The sequence below is a fragment of the Rhea americana genome, unplaced genomic scaffold, assembly GCF_003343005.1.
Source record: "Rhea americana isolate MKP2758 unplaced genomic scaffold, rheAme1 scaffold_256, whole genome shotgun sequence".
NCBI lineage: Eukaryota > Metazoa > Chordata > Aves > Rheiformes > Rheidae > Rhea > Rhea americana.
Window position 1 is genome coordinate 467,387 of NW_028186375.1, and position 24,874 is coordinate 492,260.

Sequence of the window (24,874 nt, forward strand, 5' to 3'; positions counted from 1 at the left end):
TGACTTACAAGCTCAGCCTGTGATGCTGAGGTCAACCTACATTGAGGGCTTGTAGCACTTTGCAGTATCAAGCACAGAGCTTGAACTAGAAAAGACTTGGAGACAAGTTTTTTTGTTTTGTTTTGTTTAGTTTAAAAGAAACTAGGATGAAAGGAGGAGAATCATGGCTACAGAATGGAGTTTGGGCACTTTTTCACTCTATGACAGCAATCTATGGGGAATGTTGTTATTCTGTCATGTCAGATTTCCTCATCATAAGCAGTTCTTGATAGTTCTGTGATGAAAGTTAAGTTAGAGAAAAACTGACAGAACTGATTTCCCAAAGGAAACGAGGCAAACATAATCTACTTTGAAAAAATCTGATTTTATTTTTTTATATTGAAAAGACCTGTCAATTTAAATAGATGTTTATTTCCATTCATGGTCTCAACCAGTGTTGTGTGTTAACATATTTCAGAAATGTATAAAAAAGCCATTGTGTTACATCGGTTAACATCCTAGAACACTGTGGGGGCGGGGGAGGTTTGAAGCAGCTTAACATTGAAAACAGGATATTCCCCAAAACTTACAACTGATGAGGCATCTTCTATTCTATTTCAAGAGGAGCATATCGCAATTACAACTCAAGTTATTTGGTCTTCAAAAAAAAAAAAAAGGTTAAAACCGAACTGCTTTCATAGCAATATTGAAGTTGTCAGCTGAGAGAACACACACACACGTGTGCAAATACGCACACACACGCAGAACCACACTGAGCACAACTAGAACACCCCATTCAGCGTTTGGATTAAGTATGCATTCTTCTGAATCCAGGATAGCAATAATTTAAAATGCTAGGCTTTTTTTTAATATATATATACACACACATATGGTTTCCATGGAAACTCAAGTTACTGCACAATTGAGTGGCATCTATTACTCATGGTGCTGTGAAGTACTCTAAGCATAAAGGCCAAATTCCAAAACCTCAAGACGTGCTCAAACAGGCACACACCTAACTGAAGCCAGTGAAGAGGGGAGAACATGGTTTAGAAAAAATGCAGGGTCGTCTAGATTTGAAAAATCAGATGACAGATTGTCATTCAAAAAAGTCATTTTTAGGTCATTCTTTGGTTTATTTCCRTGATTCTCAACACTGTCCAAAAAGCCCAGAGACAGTCACATGAGAAGCCATAGCTCTAAAGCAAGCTCACAGCATTTCTAAATCTCGTATATTAAATGTTCAGAAGACTACAGGAATTCAGAGTACCCTTACATTCATGTCCCCAAAAATCTATTAACTGTTTAAGTGCATGCACTGAGGCATGACCGGCATGCCTGTAAATTCATATTGTTCAAGTTAAGAGTAAATATAGCTGCAAAAAACCCCACCCACCTATAATTAAATGGTCATTACTAGCAATACTATAGCAACTGTCTTGTTAAAAAAGAAATGAAGACGTGGTTTCTGCCTGTTTAATTCTCTCAGCCAAAAGGAAGCTGTCTCCTCTATTTAGAAAGCAAGCAAGTTTTTACAATTCAATGGAGGCTGATATTTCCACGTTCCTGGGGTCAATTATTAATGTAAAGATGTAGACAAATGGCAAGTGTATGAATGCATACCTCATACATTCCAAGGTTCATAAGTCAAAAGCAGATCTTAATTTCCTTAATGTCATGGTGGGCTTGGAAGACCAATCAGAAGTGATACAATATTTCCATGAAAAGCAAAATAGAACCAAGTTTAACTAGCATTCAAATGCAAGCATTGTTTTTGCTACGCTTTACGTAAGGCAGGTTTTATTGCAAAGGTAGTTACCAGTATGCTTGCACTTAAAAAAAAAAAAAAACCAATAAAATAAAATAAAAAAAGCCACCCAGGCAACTATATTCAGAGAAGACGGCTGATAATTACTAATGACAACTTCTATTTTTCAGTACAACTCAGCTTTAATGTTCTTTCTGGAAACAGCATTTTCATCACTGGTTTTTACTTCCTTCCTCATTCTATGTTAAAGTATCAAAAATCAAGACTGGACAGAATGAACTGTGGATATTTACCAACCAACATCTCATATTCCAATGTTATTTTTAACTGCAACAAATATAGGTCATTCTTTAAAACCTACTGCCAGTGGTTGTTTATAAATATCCGCTTGCTGTAATAAACACTGGTCAGTGAAATATTCATTTGCAATAACTACTTGGCACTAGGTTAATATACTTGTAAAGTTTAATAGAAGTGCTTCTGATGTACATACAAGCACTTAAAACATCAGACTTAAAACTTAGTTTGGGGGATTTTAGTATCTGTAATTACAGTTTTCACAAGCATTTTTGAAAGTATTAAAATCTTTTCAGAAGTTAAGAGGCTCCTGTCCCAGTATATTTAAAGTTTCTCAACCAAGGCTTGAAGCCCAATAATTATGGAATAGTTAATGTAACATTATTGTTYCCTATGCCAAGACAACATGGTAGGTACCAAAATTTAGCTAAAAAAGGGCGCGTTTATGGTCAGACTGACCCCCAACTGTCCGTTAGCAGAAAAGCAACGCAGCGCAAACCTCTGTCTCCTTCCTCCAAAAAGGATACCTAAGGCCACAAATTTACATCTGCCAGAATATCGGATGTTTCTCAGTTTGTGGCAACTGTGTACATGCCCAACTAGAGAAATACAGTATGAAAGTCCCATCACCTTTAAGAATTCTGATAAACCTTCTCAGAAGCCAGTTTAGCCAGCAGTGCATATGGAACCACATTACATTGAAACCGCGTGTTAAAGCCACTCCAGCTAGTAAAACTAGWCTCTAACTATGTTTAATCAAAATTCCTAATTGCAGGAAAGAAAAAATTTGTAAGGTAGAGAGAGGCAAAAAGATGCAAAGATAACCACCACAATGACCCAATGGCAAAAGCTTCTGTTTTAAGGTTTTCTTATGCTAAAGAAAGGCACACAACCTCTTGTGAACTAGAGACAAAAGCTAGCAGTAGTACAGCAATAAACCCAGAAGAAAAAGCCTACCAGAACTGTCCAATTGCCTACTGGGAAGGAACAATGAAGTAGACAGGCTGCTCTTGCTCTGTTTTGTTTGCAGGGAAGTGGTCAAATTTAATAGTCAAATTTAGCCACATTAAGGAACATTTAACAAAAGCTACCCCAAGAAACCAGAACAAAACCTGACCTTTGGGTCAAAGGCCCCAGGCAGGCCTTTCCATAGCATGTAGCTGAGTGAGTTCAGAGATTGGCAATGAAAGGAAAAAAAGCCTTAGACATGTGATGGAAACAAGCTTTGAGATTTATCGAACAGTCACACCAAGCTTCTCCAGCACACGCACTCCTTTTTCTTGGTATTCTTGTCGGGTCATCCAGAAGTTGTCTTTGTCTTTCATGATGTCTGCTAGAACCGCGCCACCCAGAAACACCATGTGCTTTCGGCGAGGTGGATCTTCAATTCGGATCTTAAATTTCTAAGAAAAGAAAAGAAATCATTAGGAGGATTCTTGAAATAAAGCCATGGAAAACAAAACTGTGCTTTCCACCRGAAGAATGAAATGGAAATTGTTTAGTGAGAAGAACGCAACTACAAGCCTGAAATGCTAGCACAGGGCACTCTGCATGAGTTTCCAACTTGCGCAACCAAGTAAAATAACTACTTTGCACTGAAAATTAGAGACAGCTATTGACACTTTCCCCAAAATTATATCTTCGGTGTATCCACACAGAAAAAAACCCAGGGGTCAGAATACTAAATTAAAGACCATATATTTGCATTTCATGAACAGAGTAAAGAAATACTAACTAAGCTTTGATGGCTAAATTTATCACAAGTTTCCAGATCATCAAATCATAAAATATTCTAGAATTATACTAAGTTTTAGAAAGGCAGATGGAACAGATTCTAAACCTATACAATTTAGACCAGCTTAACTAATTAATATTCCTTTAAACTCTTTGATGCTCTGATTTCAATAGCAGAAGGGAATACAGTCAAATCCATGGGTAAATATTACTGTTCTGGACAAACATTCTGCACAGTTAACATCAAGTCATTCCAAATAGCTAGAAAATATCTTTAGATAGTACTGTATTAAAAACTGCAGAAGCTCAGTTCAACATCAGAAATTCCATTGCAAAGGATTTTCTATGCATGCCCTCCTTGAAAAGTAAACAGCATACAATGTGATGTTGCCTCTGTGATATGCATTTGGCTGTTGCCTGCCTTTCCCAGTAACTAATCAAAAAGGAACATTTATTTCACTTGAGGGTATGTGAGAACTCTCGTCGCTTATTTTTGAGCATCACAACTAAAATGCACAGCATGAATCAAAACTGTCAAAAAGAAGTATTTTTTCCTCAGTGGTGACTTCCTAAGGCACAAAAATTCATTAGCAACATTGAACAGCACATTTTACATTCAACTGACCTAGGCCTTCAGGAGTCACTTTCCATCAGCATGGACTAGAACTTGTCTTTATTGCAAGTATATACAAACAAATTAGCAATATGAAATGCAGGGTTGTGAAGAACTGAGATGCAGATCGTTCCTGCCAGCTCTGAGGAGGGCCATCCACATCCTGTCATTTCTGACTACTTGGTTCCCTCTAGTGGAGATTCAAGATAACCCTCCCCATACACACACAAATAAAGCAGTGAATGGCTACTTACAGAGAGTTTTTCCACATCTCCTTTCAGGACTCGTTCCAGGTAGAGCTGTTTAAGTTCCCGTTCCAGTCGTGAGGGCAGCCCAGGATACATGGTGGACCCTCCAGATAGCACAATGTGCTTATAGAATTCAGACCTGACCAAGAAAATAGACTTTCTAGTGTTGTATAGTACACTCTRCAGTACAAGTAGGTACCTGTACGTATAGGGGAATAACTACAAATCTAAGAAACAGGCAGTCACTACACAAAAAAAGCTTTAGCACTAGTTTGGCATGCTTGCTCGTGCTTCTTCAGGTGTTCTTGAATGCAGCAGCAAAAGTACGGTGCTTCCAAAATTTCATCCTTGCTCGTTCATACCTAAATAGCCAAGCACCTAGAGAGCTCGTTAAGCTCCAGGAATCATCGCAGAATGACCCCAGTCTGAGCAGATACGCTCTCAGCAGTGCACATGCTATGGCCTATAGCAAAAGACACTCTTTTGACTGCTGTTCTCACATCACCCCCATACCCTGACAGACTACTTTTAAGAGTTCTACTCTTACCTTGTATCAATGTCAGCAGCCTGGATGGTGTTGAACAGCAATTCAGCCACACCAACCCCCTCTACATTGATCAAGTGAGGCTGGAAGAGAGCCTCTGGTGCCTCAAACCGTTCTCCACCGACTTTGATAATCCTGCCATCTGGGAGCTAGTGAGGAGAAAACATCATTTAGAAAACTACTTTTAGCCATTTAGATACTCAACCAAGAGGAACCGACATAAATTGTTTCCTAATGTTGGAAGCTGTAAAGTGTTGATAATTATCACCACTGCAAAAAGTCATTTAGTACCATTAAAAAGAAGATAGAAAATTTTCTATCATGTTATTATTTACAGAGATCGGGGATGATATACACTAATACATTTTCTTGCAAGTACGATTCCTATTATTGGTTTAAAAGAGCATTTGTTCAAAAATTTTAAGAGATGCAAAGTTAAATGCTACCTGAATTTAGACCTATGAAATTCAACACAAGAAAAGTTGTTTCAAAACACTCACCGTGTAGGATTCAACTAGTACTGTGGTCTCTAATGCCAGTTTCTGCTCCTGTTCGATGTTATATCCCACATAACATAGCTTTTCCTTGATCATACGAACAGTCTCAAAATCAGCAGAATGGTTGAAAGCATATCCTCGCAGTAAGAGGAGCTAGAGTGACATATTAGATTAGAAATAAATGTGAGGAACAGTYCAGTTCTCTTTATCAGTAGACCAGCACGTTCAAATACCTTTATCTTTAAAAATTTGCTTCCCTTTTGTAACAGTAGATTTAGTATTAAGTCTGTCTGTACAAACATAGGCACTGATGTTACAGTGTATCTAATAATACCAAGTAAGATAGCTGCAGTGTTACTTCAAGTTGGAAACATTTCCTTCACTACAACTTTCGGTATAAGAGAAGTGAAAGATAAACATAAGAATTCTTTTGGTTAAGACTTCAGTTCAGAATATCAAGGCATTCCACAGTTTAACTACAGAATTTGTCSATCCAGAATGTCAATTATAATGTCTGACTTAACAATGAGGTAAATGAGAATCACATCATTTCAACACTGTAAAAAGTCTCTTTGAAAACTGATGAGCAGAACTGACATAACACAATTTCATTTTCACTTCATAGATCAAGAAAGCTAACCCTGAATTTTTCAATTCTTCCTTCCCAAATATTGAAAAAAGTCCTTCCTACAGGACTGCCAAAAAAAAGTCTCTCAATAGTATCAATCATATCACATGWGATTTAGATGAACAAACATAATATAGATTGAAATAACAAAGAAAATACAAGAGCAATTAATTAATAAGACCAAGAAAGGTGTATACTGCTTTCATGCTATCAGGGGATTTTAACTTGAACCAACCCACCCTGGATATCAGCTTCAACCGTAAAGATTCTCTCCAATTTACCTTAATAAGATACCTAGTGATATCCCTCCCAGCAATATCTAATCGTCTGGTGAGATGAGGAAGAGAGAAACCTTCATAGACTGGGCAAATATGAGTTACGCCATCTCCAGAGTCCACAACAACACCAGTCAACAAACCTTAAAGAATGGGAAAAAAAATTACAGCTTTTATTAGCATCTATGTAAATAAAGAGGTTAACATTACAATGAAGTAACTGTTTTTGGACTACCTCTGCCTCTCAGTCATCATTTTGGGGAAACTGATCACAATTTAAAATTCAGTTATTCCCATTAAATATATTTTAATATATTTAATATGTATATTTTTAAGATTTTCACACAAATATTATCTCACACATTTTAAATTATTTACATATTACAAATTATTTACAAATTATTTACATTATTTACATATACCCCTTCCTACAGGCTTACAACTCTACCATTCAGAATTTTATCCAGGGTTTTGAAATCTTAAATTGCACTCTAATTAAAAGAGACTATCTAAGATCACTAAATGCTAGGGCATAAATTCCTTCTCACATTCACCTGATACTAGTTTCGTAAAAATGAAGAAACCAGGAAGTATTCACGTCACAGATTTACCTTCTTAGAATTTGAGACTTGTTGCTGATTTGGGCTGGTATTAAAAAAAAGTGCTTTTGTGAAGAATATCTGAACTATGCATCACACATCTATTTTTTCACAGAATCAGATCCACTTTCACAGACTCCAAGAAACTAACTCCAGTGAAAAGTCTATTATAAAACAAACACTGAAGTGTACAACACAGATATTGCCAGTACCTAGAAACTAACAGAAGTTTATGCTTTATGCAAAAATCAAATACAAAGCAGAATGAATAGTTAAAAGTCAATTATGTGACAATTTTACAGCTTCTCACAAGCTATCCAAAGCAAGACAATAAGTTTCAAGGGAAGATTTTGCATATTAACTGTTCTTTTCATTACTTTAAATGCAAGTTGCACTTGTTTGACTATGGCAGTTTGCTCGAGCCTTGTAAATAGAAGCATACAAATTGCTTCTTTGCCTTGAGTGAACTAAAAGACGCATAGTGGAGCAGCTGTGTGATTAGATCTTCAGATTTATTAGTGACATGGAAAAAAACACTGAACAAATGGAACAAGTTTCGCAACAGAACAGAGAGACTCAGTAAGGATGGAGCTAGTCAATCATAAGAGACTAAATCTAACTCCAAAAGACTAATTAGAAATTGCTCAAGAATTTCCTAATTAGAATTAGGTTGTGATCTGTAAACCCCTTTACCTTAAAAAGGCAATCCAACATTTTCTCCTCAAGCTGACAATTGTTTATTCCAGTTTATCTACAGTAAAACAATTACCTTTTTATTGAACTGAAAATAAGGCAAAGTCACCTGGTTTTGCCACTCCTTGAAATTCCCTTATGGTAACAAATTTTCTTTTTTCAGAAAAAAATCAAAGGCAATGGAGTTAGAGTATGTTGCTGAAACTTGAGACATGCCAAAGGCTAAATAAATCCAATTCGAGACAGTGACAGTTTTTGACAAACTAGGTTTTTGCATTTACAAGTACTCCTGCAGTTTGTCCATGAAAACAACACTGATAGTACTATCTACCAATATTCTTCAAAGCAAAAAGCAAACCTTTAAGGTATAGTTGAGCTTACTTAGATTAGAATTGAATTAAGGCCAACATGCATTAATACTATATTAGAACTTTGGCTCAGTAACACGTTTATAAATTAAACATTTATCTTCACCTACCTTGAGCATACAGAGTAAGAACAGCCTGAATGGCTACATATACCCCAGAAAACTGGTATGTCTCAAACATAACCTGTAAGACAAAGGCAAAAATGAATGTCCAAATAAAGACAAATTCTTAAAAGATATTACATACACATTTAAAAGAAAACTGTATTTCAGTAATTTTGTGTTTTTGCTAAGCAAAAATAATTTCCAAGCTGTTACATCACACAGTTTCTACACAAACATTAGAAACCAACTTGCTTTAYAGCAGTAAGTAGTACATTCTACTTTATACCTTACTTGTCCATTCATGTCAGATGAGCAATATCAAGGAATTAAAACATTTCCCATCCTTTTAACAATGAAGGTTAATACCTTCAAGAAACCCACACACCAATTTCTGTAGCTTTATTAAGCCATTTTCCAAAGTACTTAATGAGTGGGAGGCAGTACTTGTAGACCAGCCAAGTACTTCATTATTGAAGTGTGACTTGGGAACAAAATGTTTGTTAAAGGCGTATGCTCCAAATCTAATGAAGTTCTTTCTTTTCCTTCTCCGTACCAAGGTCTGCAGTCTTCATACAACTGCAGAGCATGTCAAATAAAGACCAAACAGACTCCTACTGATAGAGGTCTACAATCAGCGCAGTGTCATGGGCTATTTTCGGWATCTGGGCCTTCCTATTTCCTTCTTTACAGCACAAGCGATGACAAACTTTCTAAAATCAGTTTTAGTCCAAAATCCCCAATAACTGAAGTAATACAGATAGCGCCACTCAGCTACTACTTACAGAACAACACGGGTTTGCAGAACAATTCTTTTTAAAATAAGAAAGGTAATCACTTGTTTTGTGGACTAGGTTCACCTAACCTTTCTTCCCTCCACCCCCAACTAGTTTCAGTGAAGAAACAGTGTTTAAGATTAAAGGACACACAGTTTACAGGATCTTTATGAACACAAAAAAAAGACCAAGTCAGTCAGTCATACTGTACAGCAGTTTTTCCCTCAAAATGCTTTATCAGAAACAGGAAGAAGTTACTAACTTTTATTATTCTAGTGCAAACAAAAGTTACAGCTTTGCTATTCTACAGCATCTTGAGCACTCCTGCAAAGTCTAGGATTATAAACCAATTAAATCTTCAGTACTCCCACTGTTCAAGTATAATAACCTAAATATTTTTAAAGAAAAAAGCTGATGATTGACAATTTTAGAATTCTGAACTATTTAAAGAACCTCCTCTGTTAGCATAGTGTGATTTTAAATGCCTGGCCCACCTCAAAAAAATGATCCTTGCAAAGTCAAGTTAATTATTTCATAGTTTTTTTGGTGGCAAGCATAAATAACTTGAGTGAGCTGTGAAGCATGCCAAACAAGTTCAATATTAAATAAGTCCTCTAAGGAGTGTTCATTTTATTTTGGGTAATGTAATACTTACAAAAGAGGAAACAAACAAATCATAAATATTCCTACTTCTATCTGCACTTTGTTTCTAAAGCAGAAGGAAGAGAATAGGAAGAGAAATGGCTGAAGTGTCATCTATACCATACTTTACATTTCATTTGAGACTTTCGATCCTGATGCTGCCAGTGAGTGACATCCAGCATGGGGAACCCGACAGGAGGGCTTTCTTCCCACTTTTTGCCAAACCCACCCCCAAAATTTTCAGATTTCTTCATTCTACTGCTTCCCTCTTAGASAGGTAGAGAGCAAAACAATCCTCATGTAAGAAGTCCAGTTTAACACAACTGCAAAAGGCAAAAAGTAACCAAACAAAAATCTGTATCCATCACAGTCTTAAACTCTTGATACTTTGTCTTTCAAATTTTAACTAACCACTTCAGTAACACATCTTGCTGCACAATGTTATACTTCACATTATGAATGCCTTTGGAGATCTAGAGGAAACCAGCAGGTTGGTTCACAATCCCAAATTTGCTAAGTCAAACACACTACGAAATCCTCAGAAAGACCGCTTTATTTTTTCTCTTGACTATCTGCTGTGAGGATGCGGGTGGCAAGTACACAAAGGAACACACAGAGGGCGAACACCATGCCTTAGGTTTTTAATAACACYCCACCACAAACTGGATGATATAAAACAAAATTTAGCACAATAGTCAGGTGCACGGTCTGAGAACAAACAAGACATTACAAGGCTGGCTAGTGACTTCTGTAATGGCCACCATTTAGCATATACTCAATACTTTCAGAAACAAAAAAGCAGAAGTTTCTACCAGAAGAGGAACAGTTGAAAGGACAATAACTCAGAAAGACGCCCAGTTTCAATAGTCATTACTTAAAAACAGCACTAATGCAGTGGATAGAGATGAATGAATCTCACAGGCAATCTGAGTGCTTTCAAAAGGGAAATTAATAAAAGAAAATCTAAATTTATATCTTCACGCAACAAAGTGAATATTCAAATGGCATTAGGTACTGCCTTCATACATCATACCATCCCCAAGGAGTTAATGCAAAACCCTTTTATAACCTACATGCAGGGCTTTGAGGTTTTCTTTCTTTCAAGATATCTAGATCTGCTCTATCTGACATGAAAAATGCCTTATTAACACATGACAAACATTAACAAATCTAGGATGTAAATACTGAGCAGAATGTTCTCCTGAAAAGGTTTTTCTTCTAGTGATGGCAACTTTGGGAGTAGCTACAAAGTACTACTCTAATTGAATCTAGCAAGGAAGAGCTAAAAACTGGGGGAAAAGTTAAGGAATATTAGGATAAGGAGAACTGACTTTGCTAGAGCATCTSTATGGCTACATAATATGCCATAAAAGCCTGGCTGCTCCTGAGTGTATTACACGATGAAAATGTAACGGATAACCAGAGAAAAGGTACTACAGTACAAAGTGAAACTGGAGAACAATTAGTGTCTAAGTGCTATGAAAAAAAAGAGCATTTTTGAAAGATATTTTACACTATGTCAGGTGGATACATACTGCTGTTATAATTAGCTGAGTTTGAATAGAGGAATGAGGTGGGGAAAAAGATTCACTGGAAGTCAGAATGATGTACAGCATATATGAATGCACACACAGTACAGGGGAATACATACATATATGTTAACATACATTTATATATGTGTGTATGTATATATAGCATGGCATTGTATAAAAAATCATCCTGAAACAGTCCAGATGACTGAGAATTTCTTTTAAAATACTATTGTACTATATCACAAAAATGCAAGAATATCAGAATATCTATTACACACTTTAAGAAAATCTTAATTCAGTCTTTTGCCTCATATTAGGTCAGTCTTCCTTTTCAATACCAAAATAGGAAAAAAATGGAGCCTAAATATGTTGCAGTTAAAATTAAGTATTCCTAGTTCTCATAATGCTGTAATCCATTAAAAGTATTAATGAAAACTATACATTTTTGTCCAACTCAAATACACATCTACAAAAATTGATTCTAGTTCTTTCTAACCCTATGGATTGCAATTAAGCATCTACAGTCTCTAGACTGGTTTTAAAAAAAAAAACACAAAACAAAACAAAAACACTTTACTGGACTTCAGAAGACATACCATAAGTTAAGATGGTTTGTATAAAATTACTCAGTTCCAGAAAAACTAAAAACAGCCTGTTGTGTTTAGCAGGAAAACACAAACAAGAGCACTACTSTAGAGAGCTGAAAAGCAGAGAAGCCTCAACAGGAAATTCAACCATTCCTGCTACACAGAGACCACTCAGAATAATCTGCTATGCCCATCACGCCACAACTGACTGATGGTACTGCTAATGTGGCRTCACATGATACTAAGGTAACAGGTCCCTCATGCCCATAATCATTAGGAACTCTTAAAACTAGAAACAAACTAAAATTGTACGGTTTGATTTTTTCCACTGAAGTTTTCCCATCTTTGCTTTATTCAACTTTCTCCCAAGCCTCTGAAAGGAAAGGTTAGTGCAAAAATGTTCACTGCCACTTTGCAGACAGTGTTACTGKAGCTGTAACAACAAAAGGATTTTAGAGATAAGGTTTGTAGGAAATGATAAATGTAAATTCTTACTAGACTAATGAACAGAGGTGGGGTGGGAGGAATATACAAATGTTCACACTCAAGGTCCTGATACCTGAATGAGCTTTCAGACTTAGAATCTGTAACATTTTTGTTACAATGAATACTTACATTAACTGGAAATATCTATGATGATCAGGAAAAAGTAAACCAAACTTTTTAGCTCTCCTCACACATTACTGCTCTTCAAAAACTAAGTCTTTGTCACATGTTACCACATCTATGCAATAAGTATTTGACAATCTACATTAATACAACGTTCAGAAGGAGCTTAGGTTGCCCAGGATTTAGGATCCAATGACCAGGCTTTCCTTCTTAGAAAGTTTTCATTAATGACCCCTAGCATTATTCAAAGATTAGTAAATTGGTTGTCATCACACTTCTCTTCACTGTGTTTAAGCTACCTCCAACAACACTACCCATCTCAAACATCTTGCTTGAGCCTACGTTTCCTCAGAAGTATTACTAGCTTACAGAAATCCAAGTCACTTAAAGTAATTACCACTCATCCAMTAGTCAGTAATCAATATCTCTCATTTCTTGGATATTTGAAGATAAACACGAATTCCCAGTTCTCTGATTTCCTGGTGATACAGTTCAACTGGAGACAAGAAACAGGCTTATATACTTTAGAATGAGGTAGGTCTGTTTGTATTTGACCACAGAAGCCTTGATGACCATGGCTGAGATAGTTTTGGTTAGAAAACAGGAGAATTGCTTTGCCTCAAACAGCTAGTGGATGTACCAGTAAAAGTTACAATCTCTTAGCCATACCTCAATAACAGTAATTACTAGTTTCTACTAGCCAGGCATACCTCCACAATCTTCTCTCTGTTCTTAGTTGGATTCATGGGTGGTTCTGTGAGTAATATTTTACAATTTTTTGTGTCAATATTAAGTTTTTCTGGTCCAAATGTGTAATCCCAAAGGTGCTTCATGTCATCCCAGTTCCGAACTATGCCATTCTCCATTGGATAATTAACTTCCAGCATTGAACGTAATTCACTTGCTTCATCACCAACCATGAGATCCTGTAAAATTGTAATATAGAGACATGTCAGTGTTGTCAAAGTTATCTTAATACCAAAATGCTCAAGAATGACAGTGAACTGCTCCAGTTTGTGTCCAACTGTGTTCTTAAACAAGGCCCACATTTTAGAATCATTTTCAAGTACTTAATAGAATGTATTTCATATAGTACAGCTGTGACCCATCCCAAACCTTTTCCAAAATAAGTTTTGTTAATTCCACTCTCTAATAACTGTAAACATAACAGTAAATCCTATTACAGTAAGACACTATGAAGACCTTCATAAGCATAGATGTTTCTCCACTGACACCTCCAAAATGCTTTTATCAAATACTCATTTGAAAAGGTTGAGATGCAAAATAGCACATAAGGGTAGTAGGTGGGATTGGCAGAATAGTTTTCCATGCATGTTGCAAATTTCTGTGCACATTACCGAAAAAGGAATAATGAGTGGTGCATAAGCATACAGAACAGTAGCAAAAGCAAATAAGGGATTAGAAATTCCACACTAGACATTAAAAGAAACAATGGTTCACATATTAGCCTATGCCAGTAAGGTGTGAAGAAGAGAGACATCTAAATACAAAATAATCCATCTGTTCCATSCCAAAAAACCCAAGCCAGAAGTCCCAGTAACACATTCTTGCACAAATACAACCAAGTAATGCATAGTTTGTATAACCATCTTACACTAATTAAGCAATCTTTTCACTGAAGTTAGTTATGCAAAAAATCGCACATTCAAATTAGTTGCACTGTGTCTTTTCCTTCCCCACATATTTCCCAAAGGAAGTATGCACAATAAAATGTAACCTTTGCTCYCTATTATATCCCATACTCTTCCAAAGAAGCCTTAACTGACTTAATCATACTTATCTTCCAAGAACATATTTCTAGGCACCAACGGTACTATTCCCATTCTAGTATTACATTCATTTCATAAAAAAAACAATAAAATAATAAAAAAAAATAATAAAAACTGCCTCATACCAAAACATGCCACCACAGTTTGCAGTTACTGTGGCACAGAAACTTTGACGTGTAGGTTACTCAACCCACAATTCAATGCTAGGAAAAGAGATGTAAAATGAAAAAATCCAGTTGGTATACTTTTTTCTTTTTAAAAAGAAGTAGTAACATAAGGAGTTACTGTTGATCATAAACAAAGTTCATTCAAAGCAAATTAAATCAAATAATTYCTCTTCTGCTTCCTCTCCCTGACAAGGCTTTTCATTTGTTTTCCCTTGCACAACAGATCACCCTTTGGTTATCTCAACTACACAGAAGTCAGAAGTCAAGGCTCTTACATTTTAAAATCAAATGTACTTTAGCAAAACATACCATTAAGAGACCATGCAACCATGTTACCTCTAAGAATTTAAAGAGACAGAAACTTCACCAGTTCGAATAATCTGAAACTTGTTCTGTACGCTGCTCTTTGAAGCTTTATGCTACTGAATAGGACATAAATGAGGAAAAGCCACTGTTCTAATGCACAGGGAAAGCTACACAAAACTTCCATATCCTTTTAAAACCAAGTCAAAAGCCAGAACAGTTGTCCTCAAGAGCCCACCAACAAACAGCATGCACACTTAGGTAGGTGAAGAGGAAAAGGGACAGCACAAGTGAGGTTGCAGAGAGGAATCAATATCAGGACATTCAATGCTTCCACCACTTTGGTATTCTGAATAATATTTGTCTAACTGAAATCTGAAAGTTGTTTCAAGCCCTTAGTTTGTAATGTTAAATAAAGCAATTCCTAATGTTGAAGATACTGAGCTCATGTTGATTTTGAAATGTTATTCTTGCATCTTGCAAAACTACAGGTTATGTAACATTTAGAAGCAATACATACAATATTCTAAAGAATTAGTTGCTAGTAAACCAAAGCAATGAACAACGTCCAAAATAAGTATGTATTCAAATGTAAAATGTAGGACAAGACAAAACAATAAAAAGCGTCAAAAATAACATGACAGCTACTAGGTCCCATCAAGCAAAAATGGTAAACAAACAGCACAGGGGGCACCTCACTTACCATCTTTTTGTTATTCTACTTCAACAGGTCAAGAAAGGTGAAGAAAGAAGGTAGAAGCAAGAAAGTCAGAAAAGGCCTAAATGAAATTCTCAAATTATTTTAAGTACACAGTAGAAATAAGCTGAGGAGAGAGGCAAGTACAGCTGGAAATGGTCTGAGTTAGTGTAGTTAAGGCCAATCTATTCTCAGGTTCTAAGATTAAAATCTCTCTTTAAAGAAAGTTATTGCTACAACTCACTGCCATCTCACTTCTACGCATCATATGTTGCAAACGAGATCAGTATATCTGCATCTTTCTAATAAACAAGATTACGTCCATATGCATTCTGTAACACCGGAATTTTACTCTGGGCATTGTGTTTATCTGAAGCAGACAAGACCACACAAAGCATTTGACCATAACTAGTTCTGATGATTGCTAAATTTAAATTTGTTTTAAATATTCACCTTTAAACACTCAAGAACTGAAAAAAATAACATGAAAGCATTCACCTATAAACATACTAACTCATATATCATGGAACAAACGTGGAAAGCATCAAAAAGATATTTACTTAATTTATGGTATCTAATTTTAGAACTGAAGTAAGTGATCGTGAAGTTGTAATAGCAGTGTTCAAAAGCCTCTCCCTACAGAAATCTATTGAGGAAAGACAGTAAGAGAATTAAAGCAGTTGGGAAGCACTACAAAACATTTTAAGTGTATGCATACATACATTGTTCAGAATTTTACTAAAGCCATTTTCACTATTAGTGTGATTTTCCCCCTTCGATTAAATCTACTTTGAGTCACCTAGACTGTCAAAAGCAATACGATAACTATTAGTTCCATAAAGGCAAATCTACTTAATCTACAAATTGTGTCAGAGGAAAAGTGCTTAGTCTCTCTGGCAGCTGCCTTTGCAAAATGATCCCAGTAATAACAGCACTTTYGTGTTTATGTCATAGACTGTGGGAAAAGCTATATCCCTGCTATGGAGGCTGACATTTTACAGTCATTTCTCAGACCACAGCAGAGGCATAAGCAGGCTACGACCATACTCTTCTCCCAGCTCACTCATGGCTATCTCTTCCATGCCGCTTTTGTGGCCATGTAATAAACCAAAATAAGGAAACTAAGGAACATGGGGAAAAACAAACCATATACCAGTACCCCAATCTGATCACCTTTATGGCATCAAGAAAATTGTCAATGCCCCTGCACTGTGTTGGCATAAGCAGCCCTGACTGCTAAGCTGCCCTCAACAAAACTTCCTCTTAACATGAAACCARAATTTAAAAGGACAAATGGACAAAGCAGCTTGAAATTGGTAGCTCAACAGACGGATGATAACAACTACTTTCATAATCTTCTAAATTCTTTTCACTGTCTCTGAATTTCAAAGAAATTGTAGCTTTTCTGAGCACTTTTGAAAAGTTAAACTGATAATCTTCTTGCCAGATTCCTTTACTTGGTTTTAAACTTACCCAGTAAGAACTTGCCCTTAATAGCAAGAATTAAATTTTAGCATAAAAGTCATCTGCTAAAATGCATTTTGTTAGGAAATCTTCAGGAATCCCACAAAGAAAAATCGCATTCAAAACTTAACAAGCCTTCCTACTGTATTATCCTACAAGGATACTTGAAATGTGTGTGGCATGGATTTCTTCTCTTGATATACCTTTTTCTTAAGGAAGGGTGACAAGCTATTGTAGACAGATGCTATAAAACAACTAGGAAGAATTGGGATATGACATCATTTGCTCTCTAAAATACACTTATGTAACCCCATACTCAAGAAGAAAAGCAGTAATGCATACAAAATTAAGAGATTATTGTGGGTTTTGCACCTATCTCATAGCAATTAGCCACTTCTTCCTCTGATCTTCCTAATCCAACATTGCCATCTTTAATGATATTAAACTAAGTTATCAGATAATCAAAGGACATCAAAACTGGCAGAGCAGGTTATATCAGATCAGCTAGAAAGAAATTTGGTCTCATCATTAAATTTTGCGCCAGTTAATTTCTCCTGCACTTACTTCCAAAACACCTTATTGGTAGCTGCTTGAAGAAATCTTCACGTCAAGCTCAAGTATACATCTGAAGAAACACCTCTACTTAAAACTTGCACGAGAAGGAAAAGTATTTTTCCTCTCCTTACAAATCTCTTATCTACTGTGAAAGAGAAAGAGATCTGCATCCTTCCACTCACACCACTCTGGCTGACACAAGTTAAAAAAAAAAAGGCAGTCTGAAAAGGTCTCATGGTTTTTCTTCCTCTTGTCTTACTAATACTGCCCTCTACTAACGTTACTAGCTTTTTATAGACAGCAATAGAAATCAAAAAGTCTAAGTTCTCATTGTTGTCCATAGCATTCTGAAAATAATGAATAGAATTGGCCAGATTTTTTTTTTCAAGCTAAACTGTTGCTCAGCAAGCAACAGGGAAAGCACAATTGAAAGACTCTGGCTCTACTTCACTTTAACTGGCCTAAGTGACAGCTTCTACAGTTCTATGTCCTCTCCCACTTCTCCTTCAAGTTCCTGGTTCTGCCTTGTGCTTGTACAGGAGCTTGCACAATTGTCTAGTGAGGCAGTCAAAACTTCAACTGACAAAGAAATTACTCTCTTTCACAAAGGAATTACTCCTTTTCCATTGGGTCAGCTTTCTAAAGTGGCTCATGACATGACTGCACAAGCAGGACTGCCAGCATGAGGTGAGAACGCGTAGCTAGGAACAAGAAGGGAGGGTGTGACCACAGCAGGGCCAAGATAGATCTTAAGGTCTCTATTGCTGAAGCAACTACTAATATTTGAAGTATTACTTTGTAATTACAAAATAAAGCGAGAAATGTTAGCTTCCCCYACCCCCCCAGAGACTTCAGGAAAAGATTCTCAATTAATGGTTCCTCCCCAACCCCAGGCCTGGAATAACATCCTAAGATGAAGTCATCAGAACAGAGCCTCTCCCTCCCCAACTTGTGTGAAGTACCGTGTCAATCATCAGCAAAAACAAAACAAAAATAGAAACAATGAAATGTAAACACAACTAAGGCTAAACAGCTCATACAAGATCACAGATAATCAACTGTGAGCAGTAACCAAACAGTATAGAAAGAACTGAATAGCTGAATTCCAGCTATTCACTATTCAGCACTGTCTCAGGAATATTACATTACAGCTAGGTGACAAATATCAAACACTTCTGTCAGATTTCTGCCTTTCTGCCTTTTAATCTTAACTTTATTTACATACTGGCATTTGAAGTTCCTTTTTCCCCAGAACCATTTGAGCCCTGCCTGCTACCTCCTTCACCACACTACCTGAAGGCCTCTAGTAGCTTTAGACTACCCTCTCAGTTACTCTGCAGTATGTGACAGGCTAAAGTCCAAAATAGAAACGAATCAAGAGATACCAAAACAGCATAAACAGTAATGAGGGGGGAAAGCTTTTACAAAAATGACATAAGTCAAGGGGTGCCCTGACTATTTTCCTCCATTAGAAAAGAATAATAGAAAAAATTTACCTTGATTTCAATGTTTCCCACTTTAGCAGTTGATCTTATAATAGGTCTTCCAACCAAAGCTGGAAAAATATGCTCCGGAAAATTTGAGCCTGCATAGCCACATTTCACAAACTGAAAAGAAATAAATAATTGGGTTAGAATATATATTATGTTTGTTTGCTATCAGAAACCTGTTTTATGGCAAAAATGTTAGACCTCCAGATTTAAGAGCATGTGCCGCACTGGAAACCAGTTGAATTTATGATTTCAAATCACTTCTGCACATTTTTAAATAATGTCTTTATCCATAATACTGAACTAAGATATCTTTGAGAATGTTTTATAAGTGGTCAAATTGAAGAAACAGTACTAAAATTACTAAATACAATAAGAGGCATAAGAGAGACTAGCATTTGAATTTGGATTTCCTTCCACTCTATGTAAAAGTTCTCCAACAAGCTGAAACCGATCATTTTGAAATGGATCACCTTCTAATGAGCACCCAATGTGATCGCATTAACTAGGCCCTCCAATTAGAGCATAAGGCATGACACACATCAGAAAAAAGCATAACTACATGAATTTAAGTGCCATACTTTAYGGAAAGGGTTCAACAATGAGCCAGCAGTAAGACTTTCAGAACAATTCAGACAGATTTATCAAGAGTTTCAGAATCTTCAGAATCTGTTTTAAGGCAAGAAATATGAGTTTGCAGTAAGTACATCTGAAATATACAGGACAAATGAAACCTTAGCTGATGGTAATTCACAGGCAGGGCAGGCTAAAACATTTTTTGTTACTGAAATATATACGAAAAAAAAGAAGTTTTACATCACCAAGTCCCAAGATGTAGTATCCTAAGAAAACACAGGAAAAATTGAGTGTAAAAAATACCCACTTTCAGTTGAGGAAGCTCAATTCTAAGTCAAAAACTTTAAAGGTGTCAGTAAGAAGCTACAATTTAAGCTAACAGTAATCAGCAAATTACTCACTTCTGTTATCCTACTCTTATGCCTATTAGAGTTCATACAGACCAGGCTTCTRTTCTTTAGTACACATTCTATGTACCACGCTGTATCGGTATGGCAGAACAAAATCATGCAGTCCCAAACCAAATATTAAGCATTTTCACCTGCAAAATTACTGAAGCAACTAGGTACACACGGATAACAGACTCATGGGATCATTCTGGTTGGAAAGAGCCTTGGGAGCTCTCTAATCCAACCTCAGGCTCAGGTTGTTCTGGGCTTTGTCCAGTAAAATCTTGAAAACCTTCAAGGACAGGGAGCTAACAACCGCTTTCGGTCCCTGTCTCAAAGCTGAGTTATCCATTTTAAGTTGTATTAAAAGCCAACTTTTATAATTTCCAAAATTTTCACTGAATTTTCTGAAGGGAGTTCTGAAGACTGCCACTGAAGCAATTATCATAGCAAAGAATACAGCTAATTACAACTAAGTGGAATTCTGTTATTAAAAATAATATGAAAAGTCACTTTCTCTAGATCTAGATTATTCATCATCTTACTGTAGCAAAACAGGCATCTGTTTAGGAAAAAAGAAATCAATCCGGTTATGGAAAGAGCCTAGAGATATTTTAATTAAACTTCTCGGACAACACAGGACTATACCAGAACAGATTACATCAATATGCAAAAAACCAGCATGAATTAGTATTTCAGATAACAAATTCTCATTTACTTTAGTTTAAGAGTTTAACTTCCCTCATCAGCACCCACCAGAAAACATACAAAGGTACAGGACAGGAAAGATTTTTTTTGCTTTTGGTAGCCCTCCTTACTTTTTACTCATTCTGTGATTGCTGTCTCCAAAGGCAGAGCTATTTGGAATATTTCARCAAAGACACTGTGTATAAAACACTTACTCTGGTTCAATTTAGATTATCAGAAAAGGCAAGTACACCAACCCTTTGCTACATTAAGGAGTTATATAGAGCTTATTTATGTATTCCAGAATATGGTGCTACTATGAGAAAGTAAAGAGTAATCACAAGCATTTTTGGATAGCTCTACTTGAGTACGCCAAAAGACTTTAGAGTTGGTGTTTTACACCAGAGGAAGCATTTAGACATTCTGAAGAACTGAGCTGAGTCCAAATAATGGTGTACAGATTCTTACAAAAACTAATTTTCCTTTCAGACTTTGTGAATTGCCACTTACAGGGCAATCGCACAATTTTTATTACTGCTATGATATTTATACATACCTGTTATGGACCACAATCTCACTGTACAGTGGAATATGGTTAAGCTAGAAGGAAATCCTGTAAAAATAGTCCATACAATTATATCCTCTAGCTTGGGGATCCAGAAATTGTATGAGTCCAGTCATAAGCAGCTGCAGGTGGCCCATGCATCTCTACACCCATATATTCGCTTACTGCTTTCCTACTTTTCTTTCTCCTGGYGTGAAGCAACTTCCCTACCAGTCATCAGCAAACATGTTGGCCAACAACAGTAACACAACCAGTGACACCCAGACAAATCTTTACAACTTGTACTCAAAAAGCTCTGCTACTAGCGTTCGAATGCTGGCCTACAAAACTACTTAGTCTAAGTTCTCATAGTTTGAACTGTAATAGTAACTTCTAGTCCCTTTCTATGTTAAGCCCTCAAGGATTTGACACACCTTCCCAAGGAATTAGGTAATAGCATATTGGCAATGACAAAAGTTGCACTGTAAACTGCTCCCTACCTCTTCCATATTGGAACTAAGAACTTTAAAAAAAAAGACTTTTTTTTTTTTTTAAACAGAGAGTTTTTCAACAGCACATACAAAGGGCAAAATTTTAACTCTGTCTTCTCTTCCAGAGATTACAATTTTTTTCCCTAGGCTACCTGGTTATTTGGTGAAGGTTAGAACAAGTTATCCTCATATGTCAATCTCTTTAGACATAAACGACAGCTTTCCTAGTGTAGTGTTCTTCCTGCCATTACATAGATGACATTCAGCTAGTTTGGTGGGCTGGTTATGACATGACATTGGTTATTATGGCTGAAGGAAAAGACCTGATAAAAGTGATAGCTGATACAACAGATAACTCATACGTCAATTCATCCAAGAGACAAGAATGTATGCATAGATAATAGATCCTAGACAGTTTTAGATTTCTGAAGGAGAATAAGAAAAATTAGATACTTTCCCTCCCCCTCCACAACAGCACCTCCAAACTCTTTAAACGTTATGAACTGCAGTAGTTTGCAATATATTAGTTTCTCATTTTCTAACAACCAGCCATTTAAAATTCACTGCTCTGTCCCCTTTGAATTTAAAACCTCTGAATAAAGCCCAGCTATAGTGTACTTACTTCTGTTCCATTTATTATTGTGTATACTCGTTCAAACAATTTGTAAGTAACTTCAGTACAGTGCTTATTATACACCAAGCTTTTAACACTAAAAATTCGATAAATTTGCACATCTTCATAAGGAAGTCAAGAGTTCAATAACATGCATTTTTGCAAATGTTTGCTATGCACAAGGAGTGTTTTAAGAACAGCTACTTAGTTTGCCTGTGTGCAAGACCACATATGTAAGAAGTTTTACCATATATAGTTTCTTCTACATTGCACTGTGGTTTATACTGACTCTTTCACTTCCTACTGAGTCATCAAGCAGTAAGAACTTGTATGTATAAGTATTCTTTCAAATTAAAAGAATGAGGAAGCTTTTTATATCTGCTCACAAACTTGTCACGTGACAAGTCTTAAAATTAATACGATTATTCTTATCAGGTCTCTTTGCTTCTTTTAATTGATGCAACTCTTAAACAAAGATTCTAAATATAATTAGAAAAAACATCCAGGTCATTAAGTAACTTACCATTTGACCTATACCAGTAAGAGCATCCATTTAAAATACTCTAAGATAGCATTGTCAGCCTCTCTTACACTATGTGTTGCAAGAACACATTTCTTCCCCACACTTTTTGAGGAACTGCTTGTTCCTCAAAGATTGATCGCAGCCAAATACATTAATAACTCATATTTTAGCATGACAAGAACAGTACATTTCAAGACAAGTTGAAAGCTAAAACTGTACCTAAAATTTCTRAAGATATTCTGCATTTTTACTTCTGACACTTGGCATGATATTTTAGTCATGATTTAAGATGTATCACAGTGCATCAGACATCATTCTARTGTCAAGCCGCTCTTCTTTATCTTATAACAGTGTTTATCATAAAAATAGTGGCTTGGCAATATAGGACTTGACAGTCTCAATATACATTTGAAGTCTGAAAGATACACTAATCTTATGAACTGAATTTTTCTCTGGTGTACTTATCCCAATTCAATCTAAATATTTTAAGTTTACATTTCCTCATACTTTGCACTTGTACACAGTTATCTCTGGGCCAGGGGATGTCCATAMGTGTACTGTTCTGCTGAGATGTAAAATAAAACTCAGCCACAAAACAACAGAAGATGAAGTGACACAGACCCCTACTCCAGGCACTGTAAAAGCAGTATAACAATACCCGCCATATTAATTTATATCCAGGTGGTACAAATCATGGAGAAAAAAAAATATATCAGATGTTTCTTTGATTTCAAGACACACACAGCTATGTCACACAGTACAAAAACTGTGTCCCAGCTACAGCTTGCAAGATTGGACAAAAATAACTGCTTCTGTCCCATGTTTCATTTCTTAGACCAACTACAGTATGACACTACGGTCACCTTCAGCATACTAAACATTTTTGAACAACTAAGTATTTCATTGCTATGTAAAAAGCTGTACTAAAGGATCAAATCCTGAAACTACATGAACTTTCAAAGCTGATAGTATGGCTATTAAACACTTAAAAAACCAACCAACAGAACACAGCTTCCATGGCCAACGTAAATGGAAAGCGGTAAATCCCCCTCTTTTTCTTTCCTTTTTCTAAATGATAGTGTAGAAAAGGCCCAAAGGCATTGCATCCCAGCACTTATTTAAAAAAAAATATTCTAGGTGAGGAAAAAAACAGGAAGACTTCAGAACTGTCAAATCTGATGTTCTTCTTTCAGAACCATTCTAATCATTTCAGATGCTTGCTGGAAACTCCTTAACTCAAGTGACAGGGTGCTGAATCTCTAACAATGACATTCATTGTCTCAAGTATTCAATCTTTAGCTTTAAATATTTTCATCGTTTTTCAAAGCATTTATTAAAAAATGCCTTTTTTTTTGTCATTTAAGAGTTATTGATATCCTATCACCTATGTTAACTCCCCTGATAATATTGTTTTATTGGGGGGAAAAAAATCTCAATTGCTAAACAAAATTACTAAGATGGAAATCCACCTATAACACCTTATCTGTTGGCTTTAAAATGGTATCTTTGTCACTTCCTGTTGAGGCACCTCAAAGCCTCCATAACACTGACAAAAGAACAAATTTCTAGTGTATGCATGCACATTTACATAGCGCAGGAAAGGTGAAAGGAAGAGGAGAAACGCTTTGGCGCCCTCTTTATCAAAGAATCCCATTTTTGTGAATTTTTGAAATCATAAAGACCATTAATGAAAGGACCTCGCTGCCTTTTAACCACAAGCTGCATGAAACGTTTCTGTGAATTTAAGAATCCCAGATACAGGGGATGCATCTCTGCCTAATTTCAAAATGGATAAGTTGCTCATTCAGATAAAAAGAAAAAACAAACAAACAAACAAAAAACCCCCAGCATTTTCCGTTTGGTGCACGTTACTGAAGAGAAACCCGCTAAAGTCATACACAGGAACACAATATGCATAATAAACCAGCCACGATGCTGGGGGGGCGGGCACCGCTTGAGACATCGCGGCAGCAAACACCGAAGCATTAGCGCTTCCCGGGCGCGACGGCTCCCAGGCCCGTTTTTGCTCGGTCTGGTGACAAGGGAACCGGCCATCAACGGCGGCAGGCCCGGCTCTCCCCGCCGAGCCGCCCCG

General features: G+C 36.4%; 1 protein-coding gene across 1 annotated transcript; it reads right to left on the reverse strand.

Annotated features, from left to right (window-relative positions):
• Nucleotides 1-345: 345 nt before the first annotated feature.
• Nucleotides 346-19,042, reverse strand: ACTR2 (actin related protein 2). The gene is made up of 8 exons (XM_085307260.1): nt 18,963-19,042; nt 13,201-13,416; nt 8,354-8,426; nt 6,590-6,726; nt 5,684-5,833; nt 5,187-5,332; nt 4,646-4,778; nt 346-3,447 (listed from the first exon to the last, which is right to left on the reverse strand). The coding sequence occupies exons 2-8, from the start codon at nt 13,408-13,410 to the stop codon at nt 3,277-3,279; spliced, it is 1,020 nt and encodes a 339-aa protein (XP_085163386.1). The 5' UTR covers nt 13,411-13,416; nt 18,963-19,042; the 3' UTR covers nt 346-3,276.
• Between the last annotated feature and the right edge of the window lie 5,832 nt (nt 19,043-24,874).